At 40.0% G+C, this 14,251-nt stretch overlaps 2 protein-coding genes across 2 annotated transcripts; one reads left to right on the top strand and one right to left on the bottom strand.

Moving 5' to 3' along the window:
* The first annotated feature begins 7,728 nt into the window (after positions 1-7,728).
* Positions 7,729-9,721, top strand: LOC131292041 (protein rhomboid). Its single transcript, XM_058320768.1, has 6 exons — positions 7,729-8,014; positions 8,104-8,365; positions 8,706-8,814; positions 8,882-8,989; positions 9,065-9,278; positions 9,352-9,721. Exons 1-6 carry the CDS (start codon positions 7,913-7,915, stop codon positions 9,643-9,645), a joined length of 1,089 nt encoding a protein of 362 aa, XP_058176751.1. The 5' UTR covers positions 7,729-7,912; the 3' UTR covers positions 9,646-9,721.
* A 226-nt stretch (positions 9,722-9,947) lies between these two features.
* LOC131283397 (protein Red) lies at positions 9,948-11,791 on the bottom strand. Its single transcript, XM_058312768.1, has one exon. It carries the CDS (start codon positions 11,698-11,700, stop codon positions 10,054-10,056), a length of 1,647 nt encoding a protein of 548 aa, XP_058168751.1. The 5' UTR covers positions 11,701-11,791; the 3' UTR covers positions 9,948-10,053.
* Positions 11,792-14,251: the final 2,460 nt, after the last annotated feature.

The following is a 14,251-nucleotide window of genomic DNA, read 5'->3' as shown; positions in this document are numbered from 1 at the left end:
GGGTGAACGCCATCGCAGGAGCAGCTACTCCATCTGATTGTGCAGGCTATATGTGCAATATGTGGTCATATATCACAAAATGTTGAAATGAAATGTGTGAATGTTTTTGAAAAGGCGACCTTTATGAAAATAAATATTAAAGCTCTTTATGGAAATTAATATTTTCATTTACAATTTTCAGAAAGAATTTCCCGAGACATTTTAAAGAACTTTCCCGCTAAACCAAAAATATTCGAAAATATTGATACGTAACGGAAAATTCAAACCACGAAATGAAGCATCCACCTCTACAATCGACTCTTTGAACAAAAGCGCTCACAAAAGGCTCGGAAAAATGACTGCCGCTAAAAGGTGCGGCGAACGGTCTAATAGGTGCGGTCAACGCGCAAAGGGTGCTCCCATTATCTTAGAAGGGTCTGTCATCTTCTTAATGCTTTGGATGGAGTTGCTAAACGGTGCTCGCGCTGTCTTAATAGCTCCGGCGATCGTATTAATGTTTTGGACGGTGTCACTAAAGGCCTTGGCCATCGCGCTAAACAGTGGTAAAAGGTGTATAGCAACATCAGTAGCTTCCCCAGGAGCATTAATTTATGCGTCGTGCGACAAATCGCGTACATTAACATACAAAAGAAGAGCGTACATTTAGCGTCTATTAGAAGAGATACAAACGCCTTATTGTACGCTCTCGTAACGTTTCGACCTGGCGGTTGCCTACATGTAGGCGCTAAATGTAAACGGTTTTTTCGGTTTAAATATTGCAAATTCCAATTTATTGTTTAATTTTCGGTTTTATTTATTTTTTTTTTGTTCATTTCATTACAACATCCATGTTTTTTCAAATTATGTCATCAAATGAACGGCATTTGTCCTGAACGTATTTACGTTGCTCTCATGATGGTTCTAGGTTGTGAAGTCTGTAAAATAAAATACCCTATTATTGCAAACGTTTCAAATATTTAAATGCATACTTACATTGTTTGTTAATTCAACTGCTGTTAATAAGCAAGCTGGTGGTGTCATCCATCTTTTAGTTGCTTCCCCTTAGCAGGTGCTGTCAGTGAAGATTATTTATTTACATTTATAAAACATGTTGAGAACGGCAGAAAAATATGAGATTAGTGAAAAAATAAAAATTCCACTATTCATAAAATGCAACTTACACAAAAAGGAATGAAGGCTAGCGCTGTTTAATACACACAACGCATGTAGTCTATATACAACCGGCCGCATGTTCTACCGGAAGCCGGACGCCTGCGGCAACTTGTGCAGTAAGGAAATTTTCGAACCGGAAATTTCAGAGCCTCTCACACCACCTGAAGATTAATCAATGGGCATGAGAAAAGAAAGATAAAATTGGACGGCAATATGACCTCTACCATATATACCTGAGTTTCGCCGAAGATTAAGTTTTTCCCGGGCAGCGACACGATTCCGTTCGGTATACGGGTGATGGTCAGCTAATATGGGTGATGGGGTGATCCTCACAATTTGATTCTTCTTCCGGTTTACGTCACACTTACTTGTTTCCAAGGCGCAAACACTGTCCGCGTCACTCTTCGAACCAGTGACCGGCCTGCTACACGAGTCGCAAACTCCAACCGCAGACTCAAAAACCGTATAAGTTTACGTCAAATTCTTTGCGGTTCGTGTAGCCGCGTTTTGCGTTACCAATTCTGTGAGCCATGCTACACGAGCCGCAAACTCAAAAACTTTGCGGCGCAAAGAGGTTTTTGTTTTTGATTTTTCAGTTAACTCAAAAATCTTCCTTCAAAGCAAACAAGATCTTATTTCAATTCACACAAAAAGTAAAAGATGGATAATCTGTTGATGAGTGAAGTGTGGTTAACTACCCTATCGCGGGTCACCGAGTTGAGTACCCAAAACTTGCAACAACGCAACAGGCAACGCAACAGGCGTATTGTGCGTAGGCAAGAAGATGGCAACCGTTTGCTGGACAATACTGTAGCAGAGCAAGCAAATGAAACTATAATTAACTTTCTTCGCATGAAGAAGGAAGATTTTGATGTTCTCAAGTTACATAAAAAGTGGTAGTATAAAATATTTTAATCTTTATTAAACTTTTTGAAACTTTTGGATAAAACCAGTTGGTGGGCCGGACTTTGCCGATCCCTGATCTATGGTGAATTTATAATTGATATTCTAGCTATAAAATGACAAAATATTACTGTAGCTGCAAAATAAACACGTAAATTTATCACCATATGTTCGATTATTTTGTTTTTGAGATTTGTTATGTTTACATTTATTTCTTCTTCATCTGCTTCTTCTGGCGCATTTGAGTTTGCGGTTACGTACGCGGTGCGTACGTCAAAAACTTTTCAGCTCCGTGAGCCGAAAACTGCACCCGCGAAGTTTTTTCAGCTACCGCAAACTCAAATGCGCGAGAAGAAGAAGATGAAGAATAAATAGATGTAAACATAACAAATCTCAAAAACAAAATAAACGGACATACGGTGATAAATTTACGTGCTACGGTGATATTTTATCATTGGCTGGCGGGGGTCATGACTGGCAACAGCATTGGTACCGCAGAACGCGGCTACACGAACCGCGAAGATTTTGCGGGTCGTGTAGCGGGGCCCTTAGAACAGATAAAACCGAACAGACTTATAGAAGAATTACTAGGAACACCATTTCTGACGAAAAAAGAATTAAATAACGAACAAAACTCTGTTCCCAGTATAAGCGTGACGATAGCATGAAACGACTGAAAGTTTATTAATTTTTACAATATTTTATGCAATTTTCCAAAAAAATTCAAGTAGTTAAGTATCTACGAGCAAATATATCAGTACTAAAATACAGAAAAAGCTAACTTCTATGTAAAATATATGAACTACACAGATAAATGGTTGTAAATGCGAATGGTGAAATTTTTTGGAACCTCAAATTAACATACTTAATGAATTTTTAAAATTATAAAAGTTATACAATATTTTTGGAAACACTCTCAAGTATCTTCACTGAAAATTTCAAATCGATCCGACTTTTCAATAAAAAGTTATTAAATCTTAAGTACAGGAAAACGGAATCTCCCATACAAAATGTATGGACTACCCGGGTAGTCCGGTTGAACGTTTGAGGGGTATCAACCGAAAAAAGCAAATGAAAATTATTTAAATTCCTTGGAAACAGTTTTTTCTTTAGCAAAACGATAGAAAATAGGTTCATCTTCTTCTTCTTCTTCGTTTCGTCGAGGATTTACTCCAGTACGGCTATTGAATCCAGCTTCCTGGGCCTTCGCAAGCTAACCTGGAGACATAGACCTCTTTAGGTTAAGGACTGGCAACTAAAGGCCATATGTCCTGATTTTCTGTGGTTTTCGATTTTCTGTAGGCGTCGCCTTTTGACTGCCACCATGCGGCCAGGAGCACTGCTAGCCAACCACGCTAGTGCGCAGTCAAAATGCGGCTGTTCACCCGCCGTAACGAAAGGAATATTTCCTTTCGTTTGTCAGATCGCACGAAACTCGTGATCCGCTTGATTACTCAAACAGCACGAGATGTGCGTCGGCTAGGATTTCTCTGACTTGAGCTCCAGCTCGGCGACACCACGCGGCCGTGCCTAAGATAACCTTACTTTTCAGCTAACCCTTTCAGGAACCTCGTGCACTGCTAACCATCCGCTCTGATGCGACGCCGAACTGGAACTGAAATAGGTTCATCCAGACGACAGCAATGTTTCTCGGCAATGTTGACGTTTACCGTATTATTATTATTATTAGGTTCTTTATTCAAGATTCAACAGGTGAATTACCCCAATGAATCATCAGTTTTAATACAGTATACAAAACAATCTTCACTTAACATTTATAACTAATTACTACGCCAACATTGAACAAGTGATTCCTTAACAGTAACAGAGGTTCGGTTAAAGTCTATTATATTGCTAAACTTATTCACAGAACGACACATTGCGAGTATCGGAGCATTTTCAGCGTACCTCGTTGTAGTTGGATTCACATATAGGAACTCATTATTACGCGTGGAATACACAGGAACACGAACAGGACATTGACTCAAAATATATGGTGCATCTATTTCACCAGTCAGCAATTTGAACATAAACATGGCTTGAGCCGATTCGTATACGATTTCGTTGACTGTACGTGTGTGCCAAGCAACATTGCCGAACGAATTGACGAGCTATCCATGGGTCGATGGATAAGCTAGAAACATTGACGAGCAATGTTGACAGCGATCCATTTGGCATTCAACAAGGTAACGAAGCTAAGCTATATCCTGTACGAACCTTAAGTAAATTATTAATTAGAACGAGTCAGTTTCATGTGGGCAAGTGTTGGTTCAGTTTTTATATAATGCCACTAATTAAATTCACTTTTGTGATGTTAACTAGTTATCATTTGTTGTTACTATCTATTGATACATATTTTACCAAGATAACTATAGGCCATAAAAAATGTTTAGAAACCTTGAACATAGTTGGAAACATTGATGAACATTGATTGCCATCGTATGGACAGAATCCACCATTTTTGCACATGGCTGACAACCATGTTTGAATGTGTGCGAAAGATTGCCGAAAAGATTGCCATCGTCTGGAAGGACCTAATGAGTTTTTCTAGGCATTCTTCAAGGTGTATAAATTAGAAGGTGAAGTCGTCCAGTGTAAAATGACATTTCATGACTTGACATAACACTTCTGGGGTATTCATATTGGTTTTGAGGAGGGGTATCGAAAAGGATTGGGTTTTTGACATAAGTCTTCTCAAATATGGCACCCCTTCCAAAGCGACATAAAGTCACCTTCTATATTTATACACCTTGGGTATTCATATGGATTTTGAGGGAGGTATCGGAAAAGGATTGGGTTTTTGACATAACTCTTCTCAAATATGGCACCCCTTCTAAAGCGACATAAAGTCACCTTCTATATTTATACACCTTGGGCATTCTTAAAATTTCATGCCGATACGTCAATCCAATCAAAAGTTAAGCTGGCTGTAGACGTCACATATTAATCTGTGCAGATCTTTGACGTCTACAGATTTCCTTTGTTCTCTCGTACCCATCGTCTGTCAAACATCCCTCCAGATATCCCGAATATCTCGAGGGATGTTGGAAATAGCTAAGGAAAGGCTGTAGACGTCAAACATCTGTGCAGATTAATATGTAACGTCTACGGCTTGCTTTAGAATAAAACAAAACTCCAAAAACTACCCGGGTAGGCGGTTGAACGGGTGACGGTTAATTTCTTTGCCCGGTTGACAAAAATTCAAATTTTTTGCAGCTGTCATTTAGTACCAGCAACCCGCTAGGCAGCTCGAAATATCGTCCTCAAAACGTCCTCCGCGCGAACAAACGTCCTCCATTTTTGTATGGGGATGAAACAAAAGGAGGACGTTTTTCGAGCAATCGTCCTCCTTGTCCTCCTCACCATACAAAACTGCTCGATGTTTGTGTCATGGAGGACGTTTTTGAGGACGATTTGCTCGAAATTGCCTAGCGGGAAGTTTTTCCATGGCAGATTGCTGGGACTCTTGCTGGAACTACATAGTACCAGCAACAATGTCAATTTCTGTCAACCGCCCGCTAGGCAATTTCGAGCAAATCGTCCTCAAAACCCGCTAGGCGAGGTCGCATGCAAGTTGTCCTCCACTTGTGTCATCAGGCCTCGGGCCTGGGTAAAGGGAGGACGTTTTCATATGGGAGCTTGCACGCGGTAGAACGATGGAGGACGTTCGAGCAGTCGAATAAAAAAGCAAATGGGGATGTGTGCGTGCATCAATTTGTGCTATTTGAGAGTGTGTGAGTGAGAACGAGCAGCCCAGGTTTATGTATGTAGTTGTGAAAAGTGTTTTCTTTCGGGTTGGTGGCGCAAAATAAACATGTCAGACTCCAATACGAAAAATTATGGAAAATTTATTGAATATTCACTGGACACTTACAAATTCAATCGGATATATTAAATACACACTTTGCAAAGATAGACTTACCAGAATGATGGCACAACTCATTACAATCACCAACACCAACCACTGTTAGCCGGTCTTCGACCAAGCCAGTAGCAAACACATTGTGCACTTTGAAGAGCTTCGAGGTGATGGATTCGCTAGAAGAGGGATCGAAGGATAAAAAGTACATGTTAATTTACAGGAAAAGGTGTAAAACGGATTGCCCGGTTGCGTTTTGCTTTACCTTATTTCTTTCTACCGTTAATTACGTTTGTCGGCAACGATACGATGTAGGAATTCTAGGAACACATCGAGTGTAGGAATATCCCGGGCACAGTGTAAGAAAGCTTTCGTCTGTCCGGCGAATCATCTAAAAATTAATTTATATTTCATTATACTGCACAAAAACTGCTACGGACTGAACAACGACATGCTTGTGCTTACCCTCTTCAGTAAGACCAGGATTGGCGACACCGGTTGCACCGAAACATCCGACTCCGTCTTTGCTGCCTCAGATGAAGATTCCCCGGTCACTCCGTCGACTTCCTGAAATGCTGCTTCTTTTGCTGCTTTTGCGGTAATCACTTTAGCCTTTTTCGGGTCCTTTTCTCTTAAAACTTTGTGTCCGTTGGTCGTTGGTGCGCAACCGTGTTAGCCCGGCTAGCTCTTGACTACAAATGGCGCTTTGGACTTGTCAAATTTTCACCGAATCGTCGAGCAATTCTAGTACCTACACAAGGAAACACACAAGTGTACAGACACGGGCTGCCATGTTTCACACACCATGTTGGATCGAAGCGGTACGTTCATAACACAGAAGAGGAAGATAGCAAAAAATAGCCTGGCCGTGTAAGGGAGAAAGCATGCACCGAGTCTTGTACACAACATCCAAAGTATAGGTCAGGGGTGGTTGCGGATGGAGGAAAGTACTCGAAATCGCCTAGCGGGAAACGTCCTCCATGACACAAACATCGAGCAGTTTTGTATGGTGAGGAGGACAAGGAGGACGATTGCTCGAAAAACGTTCTTCTTGTTTTTTAATCCCCATACAAAAATGGAGGACGTTTGTTCGCGCGGAGGACGTTTTGAGGACGATATTTCGAGCTGCCTAGCGGGCGGGTGATCAACAACATAATATAAACAACACAACTTCATTTGTTTACATTCGAATGACAGTTTCAGCGCATAAGTTTCAAACTGAGTTTGAAGCGAATGAAACTTGTTTCAATTGAGCAACTACGTCCGTTCGCTTCAGGTTTGGCATTTTCTAAACATAGCGGGAACGAAATCCTTTTTTTTTCGTATGGAGTTTCCCGTCGTCCAGTGATTCCCGCTTGCTGGCCGTCACTTTGGACCATCGGGGATTGTTAAAAAAATATTCAAAATGTTTCAAAGGAAAACTTCTCTGCCAAAACCTGTACAAGTGTCAAGTAACCTTCCATATGATCGATTTGACGTTACACAACAGACGATAGATTATTCACTATGGACTCTTCGGTAGTGATAGGAAGTTGTTTTTTTGTTTAAAATAAAAATACTATTCCACTGATATTATATTACTCCATGGTAAAAGGTATTTAACAAAATGAAAATTTTTCTCTAGAGCAGTTACCAGTACACCTTTCACGATAGACCACTCAACATCAAAAATAAGGAAAAAGGTTATGATAATTGAGAAAGAAGTGCTGTGGGAATTCCTAATATTGAACGAAATGTAAACATCAGAGACCGCGAAGCTCCACTTGTTGCCCATTGTGCGCTTCAACCGCTTTCGCATATAGCGTCGTGCCCGGTTATGGTATGAATCATAATTTCTGGAAGAGGAGTGCAGTGGTGTGGTTTTTCGTTCAGTAGAAAGTGGAAAGTTTTGTCTTAAAGGATATATTCGAAAAACCGGAACGATCACATTCCTGTTACCAAGTTCTGTTTGAGCACACCAGGTGTTTATTTGGTTTGATAATAGCTCTACAGTCGAAGATGGACCGTCGTGAGCAGCAAGTGCAGCAAATTCCTCTACAGCGTCTGAATACGCGCGAGGAAAATCGAAGGCGCGCTGAGCTACGGTTGATATTCGATAAGGTGATAATTGAAGAACTTTCTTGGAGGACCACTCCCAATTCTAAAACAACATATACAAACACCTGCACACGATTTTTTCTTTTCAACAGTACGATACCAATCGTAACGGTTATATATGTGTTGGAGAACTCAAGCATATGATAGAGGAAAAAAAATGTCCAGATATAAATCAAAACGTGGTGAAAGCTTTGCTCAAAACATCGGATGAAAATAATGATGATCATTTAGATTTTGAGGAATTTTACAAACTCAGTATACAACACCCATACCTTTTTCGTGATATATGCGTCAAGTACTGCCGGCTAGTCGTACCCAATCGCAATCCGAATGCAGTAACTGGAGATGAAATAGGTAAGCTGGTGCATATTTTCGCTGCAAATCATCTGCTACTTGTTATTTAAAACATGTGAATCATCTAAATACACTAATTTCTAGTTCAACCAAATCAAATTCTGTAAATTGGCTTTACTACTTTATTAGATAGTTGTTTACCTAGTTGGTGGGGCTGGGTTGTATTTGCGATAACAGCTAATCACCAAGATAAAAACGTATGTCACCTTAAAGTTTACTGATAAGTTTGAGAATCCAAGTACTTGGAAAATTGATAAGATATTAATGCTTTTTAGTATCTCAATAAAAATATTTTTTAAGATTAGCTAAAGAACTTTTCCATTTTTCTTTTTCTTTTTAGATGGCGAATATGAACAAAACATGAAATTGTGGCCTCCACCGTTAATGATGATAGTTTTTTCTATTATGGAGATAATTTTCTTCGTCGTTGATATCTTCCATACACAAGAGTAGGTAGTGATGTTTTTTGTTGGATCTATATCTTTTACAATTCTCTCTTCTACTTTTACCGCGTAGTAAAAACGGCACGAGCACCAGTGGACCGATGGCTACCTTATTTATTTACAACCCCAACCAAAGGGAGGAGGTTTGGCGATTTCTAACCTACATGTTTGTTCACATTGGGTGAGGGGTCAATGAGCAGATTGTAGGGACAAATGACTGATCCTAAGTGCTAAATACGCTCTCATAATTTTTTAGTATAATGCATCTGGTTATGAACCTTCTGATCCAAATATTTTTGGGTATCGCACTGGAATTGGTACACTGTTGGTGGCGTGTGGCATTAGTTTACCTGGCAGGAGTTATCGCTGGTTCAATGGGTACTTCCATATTTACTCCGCGGGTTTTTCTTGCTGGAGCATCCGGAGGTGTCTATGCACTTATCACAGCCCACATCGCGACTATCATTATGGTAAAAAAAGTTAAATTAAATTTTCAATTCACAAGGCGCAACAATATACATTTTTGCTACTTTCGTTATTTAGAACTGGAAGCAAATGGAGTTTGCAATCGTGCAACTGTTTCTTTTTCTAATCTTTTGCGCAACCGACCTAGGAGTTTCGATTTACAACAGCATCAACGATCCATTGGACAAAGTTGGCTATGTAGCACATGCCAGTGGTGCATTGGCCGGATTTCTCGTCGGCATCGGTGTGCTGCGTAACCTGAAGGTAGTGCCTTGGGAGCGTAAGCTGTGGTGGTGTGCTGTGACGGTGTACTTTATGCTGATGGTCGCTGGCATAATGTACCATTTCTTGAATCCTGCACATTTCTATTAAGGAAATATCGGACCACAACGTATTTCTACCGATATTAAATATCGGTGTCTCCATCGTGGGGCTTCCTATGGACTTTCGTATTACGAAAAATTTACATATATTTTCAAAATTCCACAATTTTACAAAATTACAAAAAGTGTCTTTCATTCGCCGTTGTTTTGAAGCCAAATGTTTTATAATATTCTTATTTAAATGAAACATGATCGTGCCTTTTCATCTTACGAACATTTTTTACAAGTTCAATTTTTAAACATTGTTATAACCATAATCGATCGCACAAACGATGTACCCATTTGCAAACACAAAGCAATGTTTTATTTTTAACTTTTTCGTACTTATACATTGTTAAAAAAGAAAAATTATAGAAATGTATACAGAATAAATTTTACAGTTATTACTTCAGTAGGTTTAATATTTTTGTTTTTTCAAATCAACCTCGTCATCGATTCCCGATTTTGTTTTACGCTTTTGGATGATGTTTTGAATCTGCTGCCACTCGCGATCCAGCTCTGCCTTTTCATTTTTCTCCGTCTTATGTTTGCGTGTTTTCCGACCGTCCTGCATTTTTACACCGTACTGGAATGCAGCCTTCGGTAGCGCTTCCTTGCTGCTCATGTAATCCGAATACTCCTCCTGTGTGTCAAAGTCCCACCTTCCGATGGGACCCTTTTTGTTACCCAGATCCATTTTTGTGTAGTCGACCTCATCGTCAGAATCGTCGATAGCATCGTTCATCTCCTGTAATCCAGGATAACACTCAGCGTATCCTTCTGGTTCGGCCGTCAACTTGGTGATCAGGTGGGCGGATAATCTTGGTGGTGCTGGAACAGGTGGCATGCTCGATGTATCACATTCTTCCACTTTATGTTCTTCATTGTACTTCTCGAAGTAGCTGTGCTTGCCGATGTTTCCTTCAAGCTTCGAAGACCCAGCCACGTCCTCGTATCGACGATTTGGTTGGTAGTCGCCAATTTCGCCGTATATTGAATCATCCACCAACCCTTTGTCACCCGGTTCTTCTGGAAATTTGAAAAGAGGCTTGTCCTTATCTCGACGCTTGTTTTTCTTACCCCTGCCACCCTGGCGCAAATAAGATAGAATTTGCGCTAACTTATTAATAACAATGTCGTTCGTGGTGAGAGTTTGTGTATCGCCAACCTCCAATGGCACCTCTGCTTTCGAACGAATAACGGTGGTTGGTATATCTGAATCAGCATTTTCATCCTCCAACTCGATGTGATAAGCCGTGCGACCAGGAGCAAACATATCATTACGTTCGATCGTACGCGAACGTTGTTTTTCGAGAATTCTAAATATATTCTGACCGATAACAGTTCGAAATTCTAGCTCGCCCGTATTGGGCTGGTCTTTCTCTGCAGCATTTGCAGCTTTTTGAACCGGGACTGTAGCTGTAGCCAATTGGGAAGGGTCCATTTCTGCTAGTTTCTCCATTTCGTCCTCTTGTTCCTGTTCTTTGGCAATAATTTCACTTCGAACCTTTTGCAGCAAAGCATAATCTAAACCTTTCACCAAGTGGGTATGTTCCATGTCACCACCCAAGAACTTAGATTCTTGTATTTGCTGCCTGCGTCGCTCAGCAGCATCCATTCCTGATTTTGCATCGGGTGCTACAGCTCTGTATGCGCTTGTTGAATTGGAGGAGTCGAGATTTTGGTAGTCTGGGTTGGCTCCATCCCGCCGTTCTCGAGCTCGATCACGATACTTTTCAGCTAGCTCGGCCAATTTATTATCTTCCTGTTTCTTTAGTTGTGCATAAAAGTTCTTCTTCTTTCGACGGGCCTCATGCCTTTCCGAAGATGGGGGTTTCATTGACGACGACGACGCCGACGATGACGATGATAATAATGATGATGAAGATGGGCCAGTCGAAGCGGTCCCTGGGGTAGCCTTCGACATGGCATCCCGAATGGTTCCTGTGGCATGTCCGCCTCCGGGTGGTGCTCTTGGGGTCATTAGTAGCTTACGGAAATCATCGTTGGTTAGCCTTTGCGTCGCCGGCGTCTCTGGTTCCTGGGTATCGTTATCGATAGGCATTGTTGAGCTTTTTTACCCTAGAATGGTTATAAACTATCTGTTGTTTAGTTTAATTTTGTTAATTCAATTCAGTAATTAAACTACACTGATGAGAAATTTATGTTTCGATTAGATTTTGTATGACACAATGCATATATAAATACAGGTTGGTTAACTTTGCTTATTTTGAAATACTCCTACCCAAGGTGGGTCCTAAGGGAGGTGAGCTCAAAGGCCTGGTCGTGGCAGCCATTTTGAAATTAATTTTTGACAATCGTTCCTGGTTTTATTTACCAACAAAAGGATAACGACGCGTTAGCAAGCTGCTGGTTCCAGTTGATACGCTTACCAGAAGACTCTGCCCTCATTAGCCATAACTTTACTGAGGACACAGTTCCATCTACGATATATTGCAAAGTCATCTGGTAAATGAGGTTGGACGAGATGGGTAAAGCGGTTTGGTCGTCTAAAGGCACATATGTTAACACTTTATTGCTACAATGCTACACGAAACGTGTTTGTTAAAACGACAGTATCTTCTTCATATCGCATTTTTTCACATTCCATGAGTTATTTTTGCAAAAAACACAGGTGAACAGGATAAATACGGCATTTTTACGCTTTCAGAAAGAACTTTGGAAACAAACACTGGCAAATTGTAAACATAAACAAAACCCGGAACGATTGTCAAATTTTTCTTTTATTTTTCAAAAAAAATCAATGCGATTTGTTCGGGATGAACCCACCTGGATAGTAATCACTTTGCTCCTACCGCAAAACATCTAGGCGGGTTCTAAGCAAGATAAATACATATGTATTTGATGATATACACATATATATATATATATATATGATATATACATATGTATTTGATGTAGTATATCCCCGGTGTACAAAAACTTGTATGCAATCACTGAACGCCATACATTAGAATTACTGAACGCCATACGCTTGAATTACTGAACGCCAAGCAATAGGAGTCTTTTTGATATATGGCGTTCAGTAATTCGAAAAATGAGAGGAAAGAACTCACTCTCCTTCTTTTATGGGTTACCCCTCCTCGTTTCTCCCTTCCCACATTTTTCCCCATACCCTCCGGGTCTCCCAATGCCCACGAGGGAAATGTCATCCGAAAATGTAAACAACAACTATTTTGGAATTTACCTTTAGGTTATGTTACCGTTTTATTAATTTAATTTCTCTTTTTACACTTCACTGGCACTACTCCTAGGTCTACTTCTGGCAAAACCTGCAAAAGAAGAAAGACTATATCACTTATTATGTACAATTATGCACAATATAAAGATGGAATACTTATCTTCTTTCCATTGCCAGCATCAAGTGGAAGAGCGTTGACAATACTGAAGCACGATCGATTTTCATCTGCTTTACATGTTTAAATGAAAGCAAACACTTTATTAATCAATCTTATCTATTAACGAGCTTGGTTAGATTGAAAACACAACTATTTTTCACACTTACAGCCTTTTACGATGGATAGCATAAGTTGAAACGCGTTGAACGCTTTTGTAAACTCCGTTATCGCGTCTGGAAACCGGAATATGACATCTTGCAATCCTTCATCGCGTTTGTTACCTTCATTAATGATTCTTTAAACTTGAATATGATATTTGTAAACTTCATTATCGCCCTGTCAGATTGGAGGCCGGTTTGTTTTGGGTTTCATAGATGCAAATTGTGTACACATACATATATAGTCAACCATTCGAAAAAGACGTTACTATTCACAAATTGTATCCACGCTGTGAATCAATTATTTTAAACGATTGAACGGTTCCATTGAATATCTGTTATGGAAATGGTATATTGTGGTATACACAAATCATAGGAGGGCCCATAGAAACGGAAATGTAAGATTTATTCTTACCAATCTAGTAAGCTTAGATGTGCTGCGGTGAAGGTAATTGCAAGTGAGAATTTCAGATTCCGTGATAAACAAGCTCAGCGAAGGAGAAACAGGATTAAACAACCATGTTTCTCATTGAAGTTTGTCACACCTGAAAACGGACGTAACAAAGATGAGTAAAGTAACAATTAGAGAGAAAGAAAGTCTTACCTTTAATAAATGCTGGTGCCGCTGCATCAGCTATAATTGCACGAACTTTTATCTCATGTTGCACTTCGTTGATGATGGCTCCGTTATCAAAGTCGTTAAGCTCCTGCAGACATGTCTTAGGAACTCTTCGACCCTTAGCCACTTCTGGTAGCTCATGGATGTTCATAAGAATCGACCAAAACGTGTTCAGGCCACGTATGTGTAGTGGCAACCCATCGATACATAAATTTAGAGATATCGACATTTCACATTGCTAGAAATAAATAATAATTCAACATCACGATACGTGTTAGCGCATTCGGCTAGTATTTCAATCATCTTACCTGAATCGTTTGGACAAACTACATAGGATGGCTTTGTGCCAATATCGACCACCATTCACTGCAATAATGTTCGCGACGGTCTTATTAGATTTCAAAAGAGTACAATCGTTTTCGGCAGCTGATTCTCTCGTAAAATATCTAACATCTTGTTCACAATCGACCACTGCCAATT

The sequence above is a fragment of the Anopheles ziemanni genome, chromosome 2 (assembly GCF_943734765.1).
Source record: "Anopheles ziemanni chromosome 2, idAnoZiCoDA_A2_x.2, whole genome shotgun sequence".
NCBI lineage: Eukaryota > Metazoa > Arthropoda > Insecta > Diptera > Culicidae > Anopheles > Anopheles ziemanni.
This window is presented reverse-complemented; position numbering and strand designations above follow the sequence as displayed.

Excerpts from the sequence above, each read along its gene's own strand:
- LOC131292041 (XM_058320768.1), top strand. The coding sequence starts at position 7,913 with ATGGACCGTCGTGAGCAGCAAGTGCAGCAAATTCCTCTACAGCGTCTG. Across the intron at positions 8,815-8,881 it reads GATATCTTCCATACACAAGA|TAAAAACGGCACGAGCACCA; the intron begins GTAGGTAGTGAT and ends TTTACCGCGTAG. Across the intron at positions 8,990-9,064 it reads TACATGTTTGTTCACATTGG|TATAATGCATCTGGTTATGA; the intron begins GTGAGGGGTCAA and ends ATAATTTTTTAG.
- LOC131283397 (XM_058312768.1), bottom strand. The coding sequence starts at position 11,700 with ATGCCTATCGATAACGATACCCAGGAACCAGAGACGCCGGCGACGCAA.